General features: G+C 47.1%; 1 protein-coding gene across 1 annotated transcript in view; it reads left to right on the top strand.

Moving 5' to 3' along the window:
• Positions 1-15,879, top strand: part of LOC119450576 (isatin hydrolase) — a 37,467-nt gene extending 21,588 nt beyond the window's left edge. Inside the window, exons 3-4 of the mRNA XM_037714080.2 lie at positions 5,742-6,006; positions 15,449-15,879. Of these exons, the coding sequence (XP_037570008.1) occupies positions 5,742-6,006; positions 15,449-15,763 (580 nt within the window). The 3' untranslated portion in view covers positions 15,764-15,879. The remainder of the gene's footprint in view (positions 1-5,741; positions 6,007-15,448) is intronic.
• Positions 15,880-18,171: the final 2,292 nt, after the last annotated feature.

Genomic DNA, 18,171 nt, shown 5'->3' with positions numbered 1-18,171 from the left:
GAGGCATCATCAAGATTTCAGATGGCAGCATTCGTAATTTTATCTTCCCCGGGTGCGGTATTGCGCAATTTCAATAGGGCTGCGTGAAATTCTGACTCTGTAATAGGGGCGTCAAGCTGCGGTTGGGGTGAGCCCGTGTACTCGGGATGTTTGCAAGGAAGACCTGGGTTGGTATAAGTGCATTTCACCTCCGCGAGGAAGGCGTCGGTGTCCTGCCGATGGTTATGACTCATGGGTGAGGCGGTGAATGCTAAGGCGCGTCTGAGTTTTAGATTTCGTGGGATCTAGCATGTGGCGTAACAGGTGCCAAGCGCGGGTTGTGGAGAGATTGCCGCGGAGGCCGTCACAAACCTAAGCCCAGCTAGCTTTGCAGAGAGTGGCACTATGGTGTTCTATTTGGGATTGAAGCTGGGTGAGTTTGAGTTTTAGTTTCCTGTTGTGCTTTTGAGTTTTCCACCTTTGCGTTATATTGTCTTGGGCTTCAATGAGGTGGGCGAGCTTACTGTCGCTAACAGGGTTGGCAGGAGTAGTATCCAGCGTTTGGGTATGTTGGCGAATGTCGTTCTGTAACGGAGTAGTCCAGGTGTCTAGGTCCAAGGGTGCCTGTGCTGGCTGCGCTTGCCTAAATTTACGGAGCTGGTCCCAATTAGTGTGCCTAGCGGTAAATTTGCGCTCAGGTCGGCGATAGTTTACTGCTATGTGAATTAGGTGGTGGTCGCTACCTAGTGTGGCTTTCGTTCTTTCCCACTGTAGATGGGCCAAGTTTCTACCAAGCGTGAGGTCTGGGCTAGTATCGGCAGTAACGCTGTTACCAATCCGCGTAGGTAGGCTGAAATCATTAAAGATGGTCAGGTGGAGCACCAGCGTTTCATTGTATAAAACTGCCTCTGTGGTTGGTGCGTCGATAGCCCCAGTCCACGTGAGCGCAATTAAAGTCGCCGGCAACCAGTATGGGGTTTGGTCCGCCCATTTGGGTTACTTGAAAGTTTGGGTGACAGCGCAAACAGACGATCACAAGAAGGGAGACACGGACACACAGGCGCGGGTTACGCATTCCGGGTTACGCATTTGAGCAGTGGACGGAGTAGGTGAATAGGCTGTCGCGGGAGATCTATATAGCAGTTAGGAATGAACAGGGGAGATTGTGCAGGGGTGGGGGGCAAAATTTCGATGAATGTGTGAGCAATAGGGGATGTAATGTCGTGCATCGCGTAATGCAAGGAGTTACAGACGTATGTAACCACCCGAGGAAGATCAGTGGAATCCGATGGGATAACAGCGTATCCTGGCAGTTGCCTGCAAACATTGGCGTCCTGGATAGCGATAATGTGTGGTGGGGACAAAGAATGGGCGATAATCTGTTGCAGAGGGTCGCGCTTTCGCCGAAAGCCCCTGCAATTCCATTGAATAATTTGTAAAGAATTATGGCCCCTCGGATGAGCCATGTTGAAGGGTGGCGGGACGAAGGAGGGGTGTGGAAGGTGGGACTGCGGGAGGAGAGGCCGTTGAGAGTCCAGGTATAAGCTGAGCTAAACGTTCCTCTACCTTGGTCATGATGCTAGATATGACCCTATCTATTATACGGGTAATGGTAGCTTCAATCATAGTCTGGCACTGTGCAGTGACCTGCGCAGTAATGCGCTCTGTGAAGTTGGCTTCTAGGTTTTGGGCGAGATCCTGAAATTTGGCTTCCAGGATCTATAGGTTGCGCTGGGCTCTCATCAGACCTCCTCTCTTTCTGAGGAGGTTGGTCCGACGGGGTGGATGAAGAAGATGGGGGTGGTGGAGTGGGAGGCAGAGCAGGGGTGGAGGTAGAAATGGCTGTCCTGAGCTGCTTTACCTCTTCCCGCAGAGCCTGCACTTCCGGGTCCTGGAAGGTCGTGATGTTCGTCTTGGCAGCCTTGAAAGCTCATGTAGAGGTAGACGGGAGGGTTGTGCTAAGCGGGGGAAAGTCCTCCTTGGTAGGGCACTTTGTCTTCTGGGGCGGTGAACTGCGTCTTTTGTCGGTGGCATTTCTTGCCTTGCACGAGCCGGTGCCCTTGAGATGCTCTCCGCCACAGAGAATGCAGATCGGGATGCAGGAGGGAAGATCTTGCGGTTCATGCTTGTCCCCGCACCGCGGGCAGAGACCACTCTTGGGGTGAAGGCACACGTCGTATCTGTGGCCCGGTCGATGACAGTTTGTGCACGCGTCTGGACTTCCCTTGTACGGCGTGCATCTGTACACTACACTCATATAACGTATGGTGTGAGGGACTAGCGCGTGCGCAAATGTGATCAATATGGAGTGGGTCCTACCCATTCTGCGGGCTGCGATAATATCAGCTTCCGGGTTGCGGGTCTGGAGGTCCGTAGCATCTGTTCCGGTGTTTCCGCCCAGTAGGCTTGCGAGATGACTCCGCGCACAGCAGCGGGCGGCGGTGCGATGTAGGCGGCGACAGGGTAGCTGGTCTCTTGGAGGACCACTTCCTTGAGTTGGACGAGGTGAAGGGCCGTTGCCTTGTGAGGTGTAGCGACCGTGAAGGTGTTGTTCGTAGGGTGGATCCAGAGGTGAAACTCTCCTAGGTCCCGGTCTGCGGCAGTGACTTGTATAGCTTGCAGGAGTGGCTGAGCCATGGCTCCGTTCAAAGCAAGGCCTCCTCTTGGTCGGAAAACTACCCTTATAGTGTCGGGAGGGAGTGAAGCAAGTTGCTTACTTCGCAGTGCGACTGCGTGCGTCACGCGCAGCTATTGTTGTTGAGCGCAGTATGTCGGCTTGAAGGTCGCAGGGGTAGCGTCGGCCGGAGTTCCGACCCGTACGCGGGAGGCTTATCTCGAACAGGGGCTCCATGAGAAGGTACAGCTAGCGTTTCTGGGCTTGGTTTTCCATCCTTGTACGCGCGGAGTATCGTGGTCCACTCACTGGCTCTGAACGATGTCGGGTCGAGGTCTTTACCCTGCGATTGCACATCCATGGCTCTTGGGAGTGGGTGCGCGTCCGGTGATAGCTAGGCCTAGCCTCTAGCGAGGCAAGACCGAGCGCGGCGGCTCGCAAGGAGCAGACTTTCCGACGTCGATACGGTCCGAAAAGAGGTTGGAATGCAACAATGGCCGTAACGGTTGAAAGGTGCTCACCTTTAGAAAGCGCTTGGCATATGAGGTGAGGCACTAGGGCGTGTGGTCCGCACGAAAAGAAGATTTCGCCCGGAGCCGATGCGGGGCACATCTTGCTTCTCGAACGCGACGCGCGTCGTTCACCCTCTGGACTGCTCTCGAGGCAACTGGAAGTTGGAACTCGATGTCTTTTCTTGAACTACCGATGTAGCAGGCTGGCCGTCGGCAGCCTGGCAATATAACTGGTCCCTGCTGCGCATCCCCATTTTGATGGGGGCGAAATACAGTAATACCCGTGTACTGTGCATTGGGTGCACGTTAAAGAACCCCAGGTGGTCAAAATTTACCCGGAGACCCCCACTATGGCACACCTCCCAATCATATTGTGGTTTTGGCACGTAAAATCCCCGAATATAATTTTTAAGCATGAAATGCTTTTCGCTCCCGTTGTCGGCGACCTTCAAGTGATCTTCAGCCATAAGCCAGAGCCGTTATCCGGGCACTCTAACGAGGTCATCCGGGCATCCAGTTAAAAGTTAAGAAAATGCGGTCTCTGGTCCCCAACCCTTCGTACAGGACCGTATTACATGCGCTAGATACTTCCCAAACAAGTTACAACAAATATTGCTTCCGATTTCTTCCTAATGTTTGTTCATAAATCACATCAAGCTGTAAGTTCTAGTTCGTTGAAGGTTTATTTGTTATTTCCAATAGCGACGTTAAAAAGGCAGATACAGAGGTTGGCTGTGCTCTCTGAAACGCCAGCTGTCCGTGAGTCGTGAGCGGTCCGCGACAAGAAGAAAAAAAAATCACCGCATATCCACGAAGTGAATGATGATGAGTGGGCGAAGCACCGGGGGATCATTCGGGTAAACCACAGCTACGGACGAAAGAGAAAGAGAGCGCGCGTCGGGAACGAACGCCCTTGTGCACCACAGCGCCCCTAGCTACGGACGAGAGAGAAAAACGCCGGAAGCGTTCTCCGGAAGCGGGAAGGTGGCTTCCGGAACCGGAAGCGGAAGTGGAAACGGAAGCAGAACCAGAAGTGGAAACGGAAGCGGAAGACGGCTTCCGGTTCCGGCTTCCGAAGCCGGAGCTTGGCGTACATATAATATACATATACATATGTATATATGCGTATACATACATACATAGTGGTCTCCATGCCAACCAGAGCTACGGACTACGAGGGACAAGGCTCGGCCCTAAGGTGCTTCGCCCCTAAAAGTAGCGACAGACGCTGAGAGCGCGACACTGTTGGAAGAACCAAAGCGGTTGAAGGCGGCGGCACCACAGGCAGCAAAAGACGCCATATGATAGTCATTTCAGGCTTACATCTTCTCTCGATTACGGGAGAGTTAGCGTATTTTTTTCTATAAAGCTTGGCCGATATAAGGCAAAATTCCTATTGTTTTCCTGTTTGTGAATTCATCAGGGGTCCCAGCTGCGCTCCACCAGATTTATCAGTACAACCAGCTGACCGTGAATGGTGGATGTTAAGAACACCACAGAATCGAGCGAAGAAAAAAAAAATCAGCGACCTTTGCAACACTCCTTAATGCGAAATTTGAACCCAGCTCTATACCGTGTTTTAATTTCGCAATATATAGCTGCAGCAGACAATGTATCTCGTGCGACACGTTGCAAACGGAGCGAAGTGTGGCGCGACTGCCTCGCTTATCAGGAGATGGCGAGAGGCAGCGCGTGGGTGACGCATGGGCGCGATTCACAGGAGCCGTCGCAGACAGACCTCTGCTCATGCAGCGCTTTGATTCCATACAGACGACGCGCGCTACTCTGGCGCCATCTCGTAGCCATCGTCGCCGCAGAGCCCGTCTTGCGCAGTACTACGCTTTTCTCCTCACGCTTTCGCCATTCCCTCCTCCTCCGCGCTTCCTCCTCGTGTCTTGCATCCCCCGCTTCACTCCGTGCTCGCTCTTTCATCCTTCGCTGTGCTCATTCGATCGGTTACGTCGACGCCGACGCTCGAGATAGGAGCAGGCGCCTAAGCTGCGCTCTAAATTCGCTGCATTATACTTGCCCTGGCGTGCTTTAGGAAAAGTCTTAGGAGGTTCTGAGAATTGTTCGCTCGAATGCAGCGTTAGTCGAAATTAAGTGGTCGATCCGCTCAAATTTCCTTAGACCACATTGTTTCATACAGGTTACACAGTCATTAAGCCTGGTGATTTTATTTATACCAAATGTCGAAAGTGATCTAAGGCGCAGTGACATTCAAAGCTGACGACGGCAATGTTGGATGGAATCCCAAGGAGATAGATGGGTGGGGTACATTTCACTGCGCAGCTAGGTGTTCAAACAAACAATGTTAAGTAAGCATGCCGTACTGAATACAAGCTTCGCGTGGATGCTAAAAAATTTTCGGGTTTAACGTGCAAAAACCACGATCTGATTATGAGGCAATTCGCATGCATGCTAACATGTTCTCATCATAATTTACTATATGTGGGCGCCCCTCTTTGTTACATTAGGCGTTCGAGCATCAGCTAAAGATATATGTTTTAAACAGTCCCCATTCTATATGCTTCACGGAATGGAAGCAACCAGTGCTTAGAACTTTGTGTGTGCTCCCCCTTCCCTAACTCCCCCTTTTTTTCCTAGATCATATGTCTTTTTTCTTGCTTCGTCAGGTCACAGAGAGATAGCATCTCGGAAGCAACACATGGCGGTACACACATAGACGCTCCGTTGCACTGCGCCAAGGGTGGGTGGTCTGTGGCGGACATTCCCATTGAACGTCTTATGTACGTGCCCATTGTGAAGCTAGACATCCGGCCACAGGCGGAAGCTGATCCCAACTACAGCGTCACTTTGTCCGACATACGTGACTGGGAAAGCCGCTACGGAACAGTTCCTGATGGCTGCCTCTTTCTTCTCGAGACTGGACAGTGCAGAGTAAGTGCATATGAATAAGTGATTTCTTTTTCAACAGTGAAACAGACACTTCATTTTCGACTGCGTGTTTTATCTTAAGATTACTGCTTACGCAAACCTTACTTCTTACGCAAGATTACTGCTTACGGAAAGAAAGGGGGGAAAGTGCACAGACTAATAACTTAACTAGAGGCCGCAATTTTACTTGTTTACGATGTGGAACAGTAAGTAGACAGAAAAAATAAAAAGTAGATCACCGTCTCCAAACCGTACCGTAATATTCTGGACATCCAGAACCAGTATTCGCATAATTTTTCTTCCGTAAGTGCCGTCCACGAAAGGCTGTTGCGGGTGCAATCACCTCGTTGTCACGTAGATCATTATCTGGAGTGGGCGGTGACTAAATGCCAGCCGATATGGAAACCTGGAAGATGGTCATACATATACCGAGGAAGAGGATGGCACGAATCTGTCGATCAGAAATGGTTGAAGCTAGAAATTAAATCTGAGAGCATTCAACGCCCGGCTACTTTCAAGTGAAGCTAGTTTAGCAAGGTTCCTTCAGGAATTATCAGGCTATGCCGCGTTTTGCAACCCTATCGAATGCAGATAGTTAGAATGGGCTCTTAGAAAAATGAGTAGGCTTTAATTGGGATCTCAGTGGGCTTAGCCAGGTAAGAAAAATTGGAGAGGCACATGCAGTCCATAATAACAAAGGCGTTAATAATTGGAGGCCCGCACACATGCTTGCGGGTTCAACAAATTTTCCACTAAAATAATTTCTAACCGAAGCTTTAAACAATTCACTTAAATAAACCTATAAACAGGCTGGCTGAAGAAAACAATAAAAAACGATATTTAACAATAATTTCCATACGCATCATCAATCAAGTAATTGAAAAGTCGGCAAAATACAACAAACCTTTTTATATATTTATTTATTTATTTTTATTTGGATACCCTAAAGGCCCAGAAGGCCATTACATAGGGGGGGGGGGGGGAGGAGGAGGATGTTGAAACGAGAGTAACAAAAGTAGTCGCACTGCAGGTGAAAATGGCAATTCAGTAGACACAAGAATGCAAGTCCAAATATAACATGGTGAACAAAACTAAAAGCAACAAGGTTTAATACTAACACAGACAAAGGACAAGTACACATCGTATCCTAAGAAAAAAAATACAATGTAAAAATATAATGTATAAAAACAATGTACAATACACAGTCAGTTCAGTGTAAAAAAGAAATGCTTTTCAGGTACAATCATGGCAGCACTTAACAAACAATGCGAGCTGTGGACAACTTTTGTGATTTGTGTCAGTTTCTAATGAAAACGCCAACTGTTACTGTATACAAATAATAAAACTATTGTGAAATGCCTTGACGTTCAAGAAAGGATTGCAGCGCCGATTGAAAAGATTGAGGATCATTGAGAGTGGCAATGATAGATGGCAATGAATTCCATTGATCTATTGATAGTGCTATAGAGGTGAGTTCCGGTATTTTTCAGTGTGAGCGAAAATTGGTTTGACTTTGTACGCGTGGTCTAAACTAGTCGATATGTGATGCGCTGGAGAAATATGTGAGCGGGAAAATGACGTGTTACTATGGTACATTGTGTGAAAAAAGGCTAATCGGGCAGATGTTCTGCGCATGGCGAGTGATGGCATTTTGAGGGAGTCTTTCAGTTTGGTGACGCTTTGGAATCGCGAGTAAGATGACAGGATGAACCGTGCGGCTTTGTTTTGGACCGCTTCGAGATGGTTAGTCTAGGTGACAGTGATGGGGATGCCAAATGATGGAAGCGTATTCGAACGAAGGCGGAATGAGCGAGTTATATGCTAATAGTCTAGTGTCACGTGTAGCGAGGTGAAGGCGCCGCTTGAGTAGGCCGAGTTTCTTTAATGAATTAGAAGTTATGTGTTCTATATGATCATTCCATGTTAAACTATAATTAAATTTTATTCCTAGGTATTTAAATGTAGAGACTGAATCAATAGGTATATTGTTAATTGCGTATGTATTGACATGTGTTTTCAAAGCCGGGCTAAACTTTGGATGTTTTGTTTTGTCTATGTTGATTTGCATCTGCCAAGCAGAACACCATTCTGAAGTTTGATGAGGGCAGACTGCAGGTGAGTAATGTCGGTAGGGCTCGCTATTTCCTCATAAATTACTCAGTCGTCTGCGAATAGTCGAATCTTTGCATTAAGGTTAGTTGCTATATCATTAATATAAATTAAAAATAGATGTGGGCCCACCACTGACCCCTGTGGTACCCCTGATATGACGCGTGCGGGATTCGAGGTATGGTTTTGAAATTTGACGGACTGATGACGGTTTGTTAAAAACTGTTCCATCCATTGCGTTGTTTTCTGATCAAGTTTAAGGTTACGGATTTTTAAGATCAGACGGTTATGGGGGACGCGATCGAATGCTGTTGAAAAATCGACAAAGACTGCATCGACGAATAGCGATGAGTGGAGTGAATGGTGAAGATCAGTTATTAATTCAAAGAGTTGCGTTTGGCAGGAAAGATTTTTCCGTAAGCCGTGCTGATTGATATGGAGTAGGTTGTTTTCGTTTAGATATGTTAAAATATGCTTGTGCATTATATGTTCCAATAACTTACAGCTAATTGAGGTTAATGAGATGGGCCTGCAGTTGCCAGGAAGGGAACTGTTGCCGGATTGAAATATAGGTATCATAATAGCTAACTTCCAATCATCCGCTACACATCCTGTGTCGATGGATTGCTGAAATATTAATGAAAGCAAGGGAGCTGAAGGCTGACTGGTTAGCTGTAGAAGTTTGCGGCTGATGCCGTCGGGACCAGGACTTAAGAGTTTTAAGCGGGAGGCGTTCTATTGCACGAGAAACGCCATGTGTTGTAACTACGATGGGTGTAAAAGGAAACGCTACATGTGGTTGTGATAGCTGAAGTGAAATGTCAAGAGGCAGTTCTCTGTGAAAACCGTGGCAAAACTATTGTTGAATTCCTCGGCGCACTCGGCTATTGCTAGAGCGCTTCCGTCTTGCCCCAGAAGGGTTGGAATCGAGTGTTTATTTCTTGGATTTACGACTTCCCAAAATTTCTTGGGATCGGTTTTTAACAAGTTAGGAAGCGTGGTATTAAAGTACTGAGGTTTGGCCTCAAGAACACTTTTTTCTGCTAATTATATATGCTTTAGTAGTTCTGCCAGTCAGAAGAGGTGTTCGTTCGTGATGCCTTTTTGTACGATCTTTTCTTCTTATTTAAGCACCTGTTCACTTCCCGTGTGAACCAGGGATCGTCAGCACGCGTTTTTAACGTAGACTTCGGAACGCAGGATGCTTCTATCTCCTTTAACTTATCGCGAAATATGCAGCAGTTGTGATTAGTCGAACGGTTTTTTAAGTCTTCTGGGAATTCGTTTGAAAAGGTCAGCAGCAGTCGGTTCATGTTTTCAATGTCTGCTTGCACATAGTTGAGAATGCATTTTTTATTTGTGCTTTGTCAGCATGTGGAAGCGAGAAGGAACACTGCACTACTTTGTGGTCACGGATGGCTTTTAGAACATGTGTTTCGGCAATATTTGGGTTGTTCGTGAATAAAAGATCTAAAATGTGATTAGCGTGTGTGGGGTCGTGAACTAGTTGCGTGAGGTCATGATAATGAAGGGAATCGACAAAACGAATGTGTTCGGCCCTCTTAAACTGTGTACTAACGGATGATGTGGACCAGTCTATGGCAGGGTAGTTGAAATCGCCGCCTATATAATTAGGAGGCAACAAGGCAACCTGTTAGTAACCAGCTCGACTGCTTCATTCAATAGGTCAGTAAACTCAGGGCGGCTGTCAGGTGGCCGTTAGCATACGCCTAAAACACACCGTGAGTGGCCAAATTTGACATAAATACAAAGTGCTTCTAGGGGTGAATCAACAGCAATAATAGAAGGCTGATAGACCTGTTTCACTGCAATAAACATGCCCCCTCCTCTAGAGCTCGTCCTATCTTTGCGAAAAATTGCAAACGATGAGGGGAGCGTGAGATCGTTGCTACATATGTCATGTGAAAGCCACGTTTCCGTTCCAACAACGAATCTGATGAGGAGGCATGAATGATCGCTTTTAATGTGTCAAGTTTGGGGAACATGCTGTGAAAGTTTGCGAAAGAGTAGTGACACCGGGCTGTCATTAGTCTGCGCGTTGTGCGTATTTGCAGGCTGTCATTCGGTGTGGCGCTTCGCTGCTTTTATAGGAATTACTTTGCCCGAGGCAGGATCATACCGGTAAATTCCAGAGCACATGTGCAAAGCGCACGGGAAAACGTTCATTTGGTTTCCTTTTTTCTTTCGCGTAGTCACGCAACCTTTTTCGCGCTAGTTGCCCCGTTTGAGAAAAGTCTTCTTCTAACCAAAATTAAGGCGTCTCCAGGTCCTTCAGCTTGCTTGCGTTACTTAAAGCATTCATTTTTGACTTGAAGTTCAAAAACTTACAGGTCGTTTCGCTCCTTCTCGACGCTGCCCTACGCGATGCGCACGTTCGATGACACCTGCCTCTATATTCAGGTGATTTCTGAAGAATTCTTTAACAATTCGTTCCGATTCAGCGTATCCCTCCTGCTCTTCCTCGGGAAGTCGTTTGATGATTAGGTTATTTCTTCTCATTCTGTTGTTTATGGTATGAGGCCAAGTGCTGGGAAAAAGAGCTTAAAAAAGGATAAACAATACAATTATTGGTACACATCATAAAGCACACTTTTTTAGGCCCATCGTGAGCCTTTTAAAGTTTGCATTATTTTTGAAATATTTTTATTATTTGAAAAATTTAATTAAATGTGGGTCTGACGCCAACAGTCATAACTCGAATATGACTCGATAATAAACATAATTTTTGGCACTGATATAGGAGAGGCATTGATCTGTGCAATTAACCAAAATTACTGAGATCAGATGAATTATCGAAGCATAGTGATGAAATAACCAAAAAGTTGTGTGCGTCCATTGGTTGTTCCTTGGTGTAAAAGGCATCCATATCAAAACTTGTGGCACGGTTTTACTTGTTGAGGTTCATTGCATACCCTATAATGTGAGAAAGAATTGTGCCAAGTTTCACAAAAAATCTTTATTAGAGAAAAAGTCATGAATGTTTGCGTTTGAAGAAATCGCAAAAAGATGGGTTCTGAGAAAATCAACAAAAAGATTTCAAAGCATAGCGCTTACGTAAGATGACCAAGAGAGCTAAAATCCCCTATATTTGTAGCCAGTTCTGTCTTAGGTCTTGCTCTTGTCTGATTTTGCTCGTGTGGCACCTCGGCTTCCTTTTTTTTCTAGCTTGCTTTGCAGTATTACAGGTATTTGCCGAACGTCTCCAGGTCCGTCGCCTTGTACTGATTGCCGACAAACTTTAATTTTGGGCATCTTTGCACTCTAAACTTCCCCATTCTGTGGCTGCCAGTAAGAAAAAGTAAGCGACAGAGAGTAAACACATCCATCAAACGATCCGCTGCTCCTTTAACGCGCGTGCAGCCTCCAGAACGTAAACAACACGTGCAAAACATTGCACGTCCACCTAGTGAGGCGTTTATTATTTTAATTGATAAATAAAATGTTGAAAATGCTATAATGGCATTGCTACACTTTTTACGTGATACGATTCTTAAATAACCAGCAAAGAACTCCAAAACCAGGACATTTTGTCTATTCCACAGAAAACTGGCACTTTCAGTTTCGGTTTCGTAGACGCCGGGTGGGTTTACATTTCTTTATGTATCTTTGTGAAAGAAACTGCGTAGGAAGATACTTTTTTTCATCAAAATGATGGAGAATAAATTCCTCATGTAACAAAGCAGAAAACAAAAAATTGACATTTTGAAAAAAAAAATTGCAATTTTGACATGGCCTCACACCTTGTACTCAACTGCATCTTTAAGCCCAGTGTTTGATCGCTCTATGTTAACCTTGACTTCCTGGACGGAATCAGCCACCGCATCAATGTTGCTGTCAAATTTCGGCACATTCTCTTACTTTTTTCCACAGCTCTGATACGCTCCATTATGCTGCTGATTTCTTGCTTGATTTCACTCAGGGAGGCGATTGTTTCGACATGACACTCCCTAAGCAATGTCAATGCGTCATCGATCTTAGGTCCTGGGTTTGCTCCACGTCACCAGTGCGGAGCAGCAGTAAGGCAAAACACAAAGACAACAAAAGCGAGGAAGGCCTAGGAAAAAGAATATGGGTGCAGTCAGCTTGCGCCAGGGAACAGGTGTCATGGTTGTATTTCAAACCCCTGCATGAAACAAACGATCCGATCCGCGCACGCTACGTGGTTACATATATTGTAACCGATAACCGATATATGGTTACATATATTTCCGAAAAAGCATTCGATTCAGCCCAAATAACGTCAGGCACTCGCGAATTCAATGCTCAAGGACTAGAGGAAGAAGACGTAAATATATCAGGAAATGTGTAGAGAAAACTTTCTACAGCTACAAAAATTAATCGCAAAAAAACGGCATCACAAATATCGCCATGGATGGATGGAAAAACTTTATTATGGTCCATTGGGTCGCGCTAGTTTCCTAGCCCGAAGCGGGCCGCTCCCACGTTGGGACCGAAAGGCCTAGGGACTAGATGTTGTAGTATTATTCACCTCATTTTGTTCCGCAATTTTCGAAATTGTATATTGTGAAGGGTTAGGCATGATAATAAATGAGAAATATTGTTCTGTTCTGAACGACAGAGATGACTTTCCACAAATGGTTGGAGACTTAAAAGGCAAAGCATAAGCGGTAGTTAGGTGGTTTGTAGATTATTATGTAAATAAAAAAACAAAATTTAGCAATTTTTAGCAACCTGACAAGGCAGAGAAAAGTGAGAGATCCATTGCGATCCTGTTCAAGTCACACAAAATCAAATTTATCTAGGTCAAGCAATCGCACGGGACCCGGATAACGAATTAAAATATCGTGTGGCTTAAACGTCCAGAAACTGCATTGTTGGTAAAGACGGATGCCGTAGCGGTGATCACCAGATTAGTTTCGAACACCTCAGGCTGTTTAACGTGAATCTAAATCGAACTAAACCAGTGTTTTTGAAATTCAAGCAACGCACGGATAGCTCGTTTAGTTGACATGTTGTTTTGTCAAGGGCCCAGCTAGACCTTTTAGGTTAGTGGCACTTGTAGCGGCAGTAGCATCGATGTCGCATGAGAATTACGTAGACGCTCGCGTCTATACGAGGCACGAGCGGCTGGCACGCACCGGCACAGGCTAGCGTTCCGAAAGGGATTACGAAATGCTGCGCTAAGAGATCGGGTGTCTGTTTTAAATGCGAATGCATTTCTTAGTCGGGGCATGTCAGGCGTCTGTCGGTGTCCGCGCGCCGGCAGGTGTTATCTCTCCGCTCTCACTCCCTCTCCCATAGCAACAGCTGCGGGCGCGCGCGCTTATCCTTGCCCCTAGCAACCGGAGCAGGTGGTGCGGGCGGAGTAGCGGAGAGTGAGTGGAGAGGAGGAGCGCGCTCTGGCGTGTGAGGGCGCTCGCATCGCGGGAACTCTAGGGAGCCTACATGCAACGGCGTGTAGGCTCCCTAGAGAATTCGGCGGAGCTCCCGCGTGTGTGGAGAGAGTGTAGGAGAGGGTAGGTGCAGTGCTTCGCCGCTCGTTCTCTCGCCGTTCGCTCTCTCTCCTCCCTGCGCCCCACTCTCCCGTTCGCTCGCTCGCACGTATATATAAATGGAGTGAAGCGCGCGCCTCACTCTCGACCGTTCGCTGGCTAGGCGCCTCTCAAGGCGATGGCAGAAGTCGGTGAAGGCGAATGTCTGACGGCAACGGTACCCCTAGCAAGAAGTGTAATACAATCCAACCCGAGCATTACACCTCTCGCTGGAGGTGACGTCACTGCAGTAGCTTCAACGTCATCATCAACCGGAGGAGAAGAAGCGGAAGACAAGGCTGCGAAGCGAAGAGCGCGTGATGCCGAACGCAAGCGAGCGAAGCGAGCTGCCGATACCGAACTCCGTGCTCGGGAAGCCGCTGCGAAACGCCAACGCCGAGCCGAAGATCCGGAAATGTGTGCTCGATACGCCGCTGTGAGACGTCAACGGCGAGCCGAGAACGCTGAAGTTCGTGTTCGAGACGCGGCGGAGAAATGTCAACGGCGAGCCGACGATCCTCGAGTGAAGCGGCGCGAAGCCGAGTCCAAGCGGCAACGATGACAGGCTGATCCCGCTGCCGCCCGCGCTCTCGACCGCGACACGCAAGCGGTGGCGCGCGCTCGGCAGTTTACGCAGCCGGACGCCCGTTTCAAGCGCGACTTCGAGGACCACAGCTTTGGTCACAGCTGCAAGGTTTGCGATCGGTTGTGGTTCGACAACAATCTGAGCGTGACAGGGAACATCAAGAAGGACTCGAGTCGTTTGAACGCGCTTCGGGTTCTTTGGAACGAGTTTGGAAGAGGAGGCCCCGACGACGAGCACGTCGACAATACCCTTTGACTGTACACTTTAGCGACCACAAGGCTGTGATTATGGCCGTCAGGTACAATGACAACACAAACAGGTGCTGATGAATGTGTAAATAAATGGTTACGGTATAAATCCTCGTCTCGTCATTAATTTACGCCATTAAATTACTACGCCGTGCACTCTCGGCGCAAGAAATGCATTCGCATTTCCTCACGATTGCCTTCGGGGAGGTGGGGGCAATTTTTTTTCCTCTCCCGCGAGAGCCCGCGACTTTACCGGTCTACGTGGTCGCTCGTCGCCACACACTCTTGCCAGTGGCGCAGCCAGGATTTATTTTCGTGCGGGGACTGGCAATTGATAGGGGAGTAGTGCGAGGCCAGCGGGTGTTGTCGCATCTAGGTTTACGCCAGGTATCCCTAGTACACAAACATTTCGGGGGAAGGAGGGGGGGCACGTACTCGGTCGGGGGAGGGGAGGAGCGTTGTGCCGTTACCGTCGCTCGCTGGGTGAGAAATTGAATTAAAGGGTTTTACGTGCCAAAACCACGATCTGGTTATGAGGCACGCCGTAGCGGGGGACTTCGGAAATTTGGACCACCTGGGGTTCTTTAACATGCACCTAAATATAAGTACACGGCTGTTTTCGCATTTCGCCCCCATCGAAATGCGGCCGCCGCGGCCGTGATTCGATCCCGCGACCTCGTGCTCAGCAGCCCAACACCATAGCCACTGAGCAACCACGGCGGGTAATTGTTGATAATGTTTCTCGCTGGGCATTGCGCAAAACCAATTGCACAAATGAAGTATACCTAAGCATGTAACGCAGGGCTCATGTAAAGAAACATAGACCTAAAAGAAGCTGCTGCTCCTGATGATGTTCATGATAATAATAATAATGATATCTCTAATTTATTGACACCTTTTTACTCGAGGTCGAGCGTATCAGAATATATCGGCAATTTCGGAGCACTGTTGAATGGGTGATATTTTTTTGTATCTCTCCTGTCAAATAGTTCTGGCCCAATCGGACGGCATACATGGGACTGGACGAGAATGGGGACCGACACTTTCCCTCCCTCACACCTGAAGCAGCAACGTTTCTCACAACCGAGCGGCGGCCGTACGGTATGGGCGTGGACGGGCCTTCGCTGGATCACTACCCTGAGCTCAACGTGCACCGAATTCTTGCCGCGGCAAGCTTGTACAGCACCGAGAACTTGGCCTGTCTGTCACGTGTGCCGGCCACGGGGGCAATTGGCATCGTCCTTCCCATGAAAATACAAGGTGCTAGTGGGGCTCCCGTCCGCGTTGTGGCAACGTTACCCTAACACAAACTTCACTAGTTGCTCCACCTCTCTATGCAATGTACATCTGCTACAGATGCAAAATATGAAATTGGAACAATAAAAAGCAAAGAAAAAAAAACAGCAGAAGGACTTGGGACGGAGTTAAAAAGGTTGTTGATTGCAAATGATATTTGCCGTAGGCCTGGCCTTCGCTATATGTACAACATCTCCATTGGCTGGCAATTGCTCTTACGAACATTTGCAGTGTTTATGAAACTTTTGTGATTGCCGGCCCTGGCATTATTTTAAATGCCACACGGATTCTCCCCCCCTATTTTTTTCTCAAGGATTGATTCATAGAGGAATAAATAGGGAAGTGGGCTTTCGATGTTGCAACGATCGCCTTGATAATGGCAATAAAGATTTGGGTTTAGTAGTTTGTATGACCGTGATGTCTGTTTGAAATAATTTGTCTTTATGTCGTTTGCCCATTCCTGGATTTGTAAATTGGTGCGATGAAATGTATTTTGCCTCGTTAGTATAGCGCTTCGAATTATTTCTTTCGGTTTTCATACATTTCGTGGCAACTATCCATCACGTGCCGGTAAGGCGTCGTTTTGCCGTGCTTCCTGTCGTCTAATTGCATGTCCTTGGAGCAAAGAGTTGTCGTCAGGCTTTCGGATTTCAGGTACCACTAGCGGTAAACGCTAGCAGTACCAAAGAGCCCATGTTCTCCAGAAAGAAGCAGCAAAGCCGGAGCGAGCCACCGAGGCTTCTCAAAGCACCACGGGCACCGAACGCAAGCGGGTGGAACAAAATCCAAGAGAATCAGGACACAGTGCAAGAACGGGCCACGCGAGGTTCGTGATTCGTGCTGATACCGCGTTCTAAGGCCTACAACAGTCGGAGCGTATGTAGCAGCTGCAGTTTGTGGGTATAGGTTGCTGTTTCCCGTCTGTGTAGCGTAAAGCAGGACAGATCGAACACACGATTGACCTAACCAGTATTACTTAAATACCTTCGGTTCGTAACAATCGGCCACACGACATCTCCCGGAGGTGCGCAGGCTTCGTGCTTATGTACCCGCATGCGACTGCCGGGCATGCGCCGACATAGATATCGTGGTAAGCCGAGTGAGCGAGGCCTCCGCAAGACGGCGGCTAACAAGTTACTTGGTGTCGACTGCTATGTAATATTGCAGAACTGCATATTTGTCTCTATAAATCAAAGATATAACTACAAGTAGTACCGTGATGGAAGCTTCGAAACCTGCAAACTGAATGGATCATGATTACAAGTGGACCAGAAATATACAAGAATCCAACTGTCCCGAATATTGAAGAGAAGCACTACAAAGTAAAAAAAAAACTACTATGTTAATGAAAACTCCGACTTTATTGCTCATACAGTCGGAGTCTATTCTGCAACATATTTACAAAGACAATCTAGTACAGTTGGAGACATTGCTAAATTTTGTCAAGTGGAGAACAGAAGGTTGTTCAAAAAGGTGACTAACAGCGGATGACGTTCATGTACCAAGTTCCTTTATCGACAAATGAGTATGCTGTAGACAATCCTGATACTACCATTGCATATAATAACCAAAAGCTGTTCGGTGGCGTCGAACTGTGCCATATATGCAGCCATTTCATAATCAATCCAATGAGCTCGTGCTACATAAAGGATTAGAGAAATCTACAAGCCATAACGAACGATCTTAGTATGTCTTGAATAACGCGAAACAAGCGTTGAATACTTGAAGAAAATTAACGCCCTCTTAGAAGTTTCTCTTCAAGATGCCGGAACAAATAAAATTGACTTGCATTCTACAGTTATTTACGATTTACGGTAAGATGGGAATTGTATTGCGACTGCTTTTACGTTGAGTAGAATCGCCCGCCTGAGCCTACAGTTGTCACGCGCACAGAAAACACCGCCACCACTGCGGAAGTTACCAATATGAAGTAGATGCATGCTAGAGTGGGCAGCTGCTGAGCCAATTAGGGAGGATCCGTTATGAAAGCCCCTCCAATCGATATTTTCTTTTCGTTCCCTGTTATAGAGCACGAAAGAATGCACTACACAAAGCATTGGATATGCGAACGCATCCCAAGGAAATGGCTTGAAAACTTTACCGTTCCTACATCCTCCAAAAGTACCATATTCAAATGAAAAACGAATGTAGAAGAGTTTTCACTCGTTGAGAGCTGAGCTGATTTGGGCGGATTGTGTTGCATTTGAGCTTTTGCGGTTGCTGGTAGATTTTGTATTCTTTGGAAAAATTGCTGCAAATAATGAAATAGAGAAAGTGAGGATTGAAAACCTGGAGAAAGGCGAGAAAAGACAAAAAAAGCATTCAATGTTATTTAATAGTGTAAAATGCGTGTCAAAACATATCAGATCACTGACTGTACATTTGGAAGGTGTTGGTTAATAATTTTAGCATCGCG

This window comes from Dermacentor silvarum, chromosome 4, assembly GCF_013339745.2.
Source record: "Dermacentor silvarum isolate Dsil-2018 chromosome 4, BIME_Dsil_1.4, whole genome shotgun sequence".
Classification (NCBI taxonomy): domain Eukaryota; kingdom Metazoa; phylum Arthropoda; class Arachnida; order Ixodida; family Ixodidae; genus Dermacentor; species Dermacentor silvarum.
The sequence above is the reverse complement of the archived record's forward strand: the minus strand, read 5'-3'. Positions and strand labels throughout refer to the sequence as shown.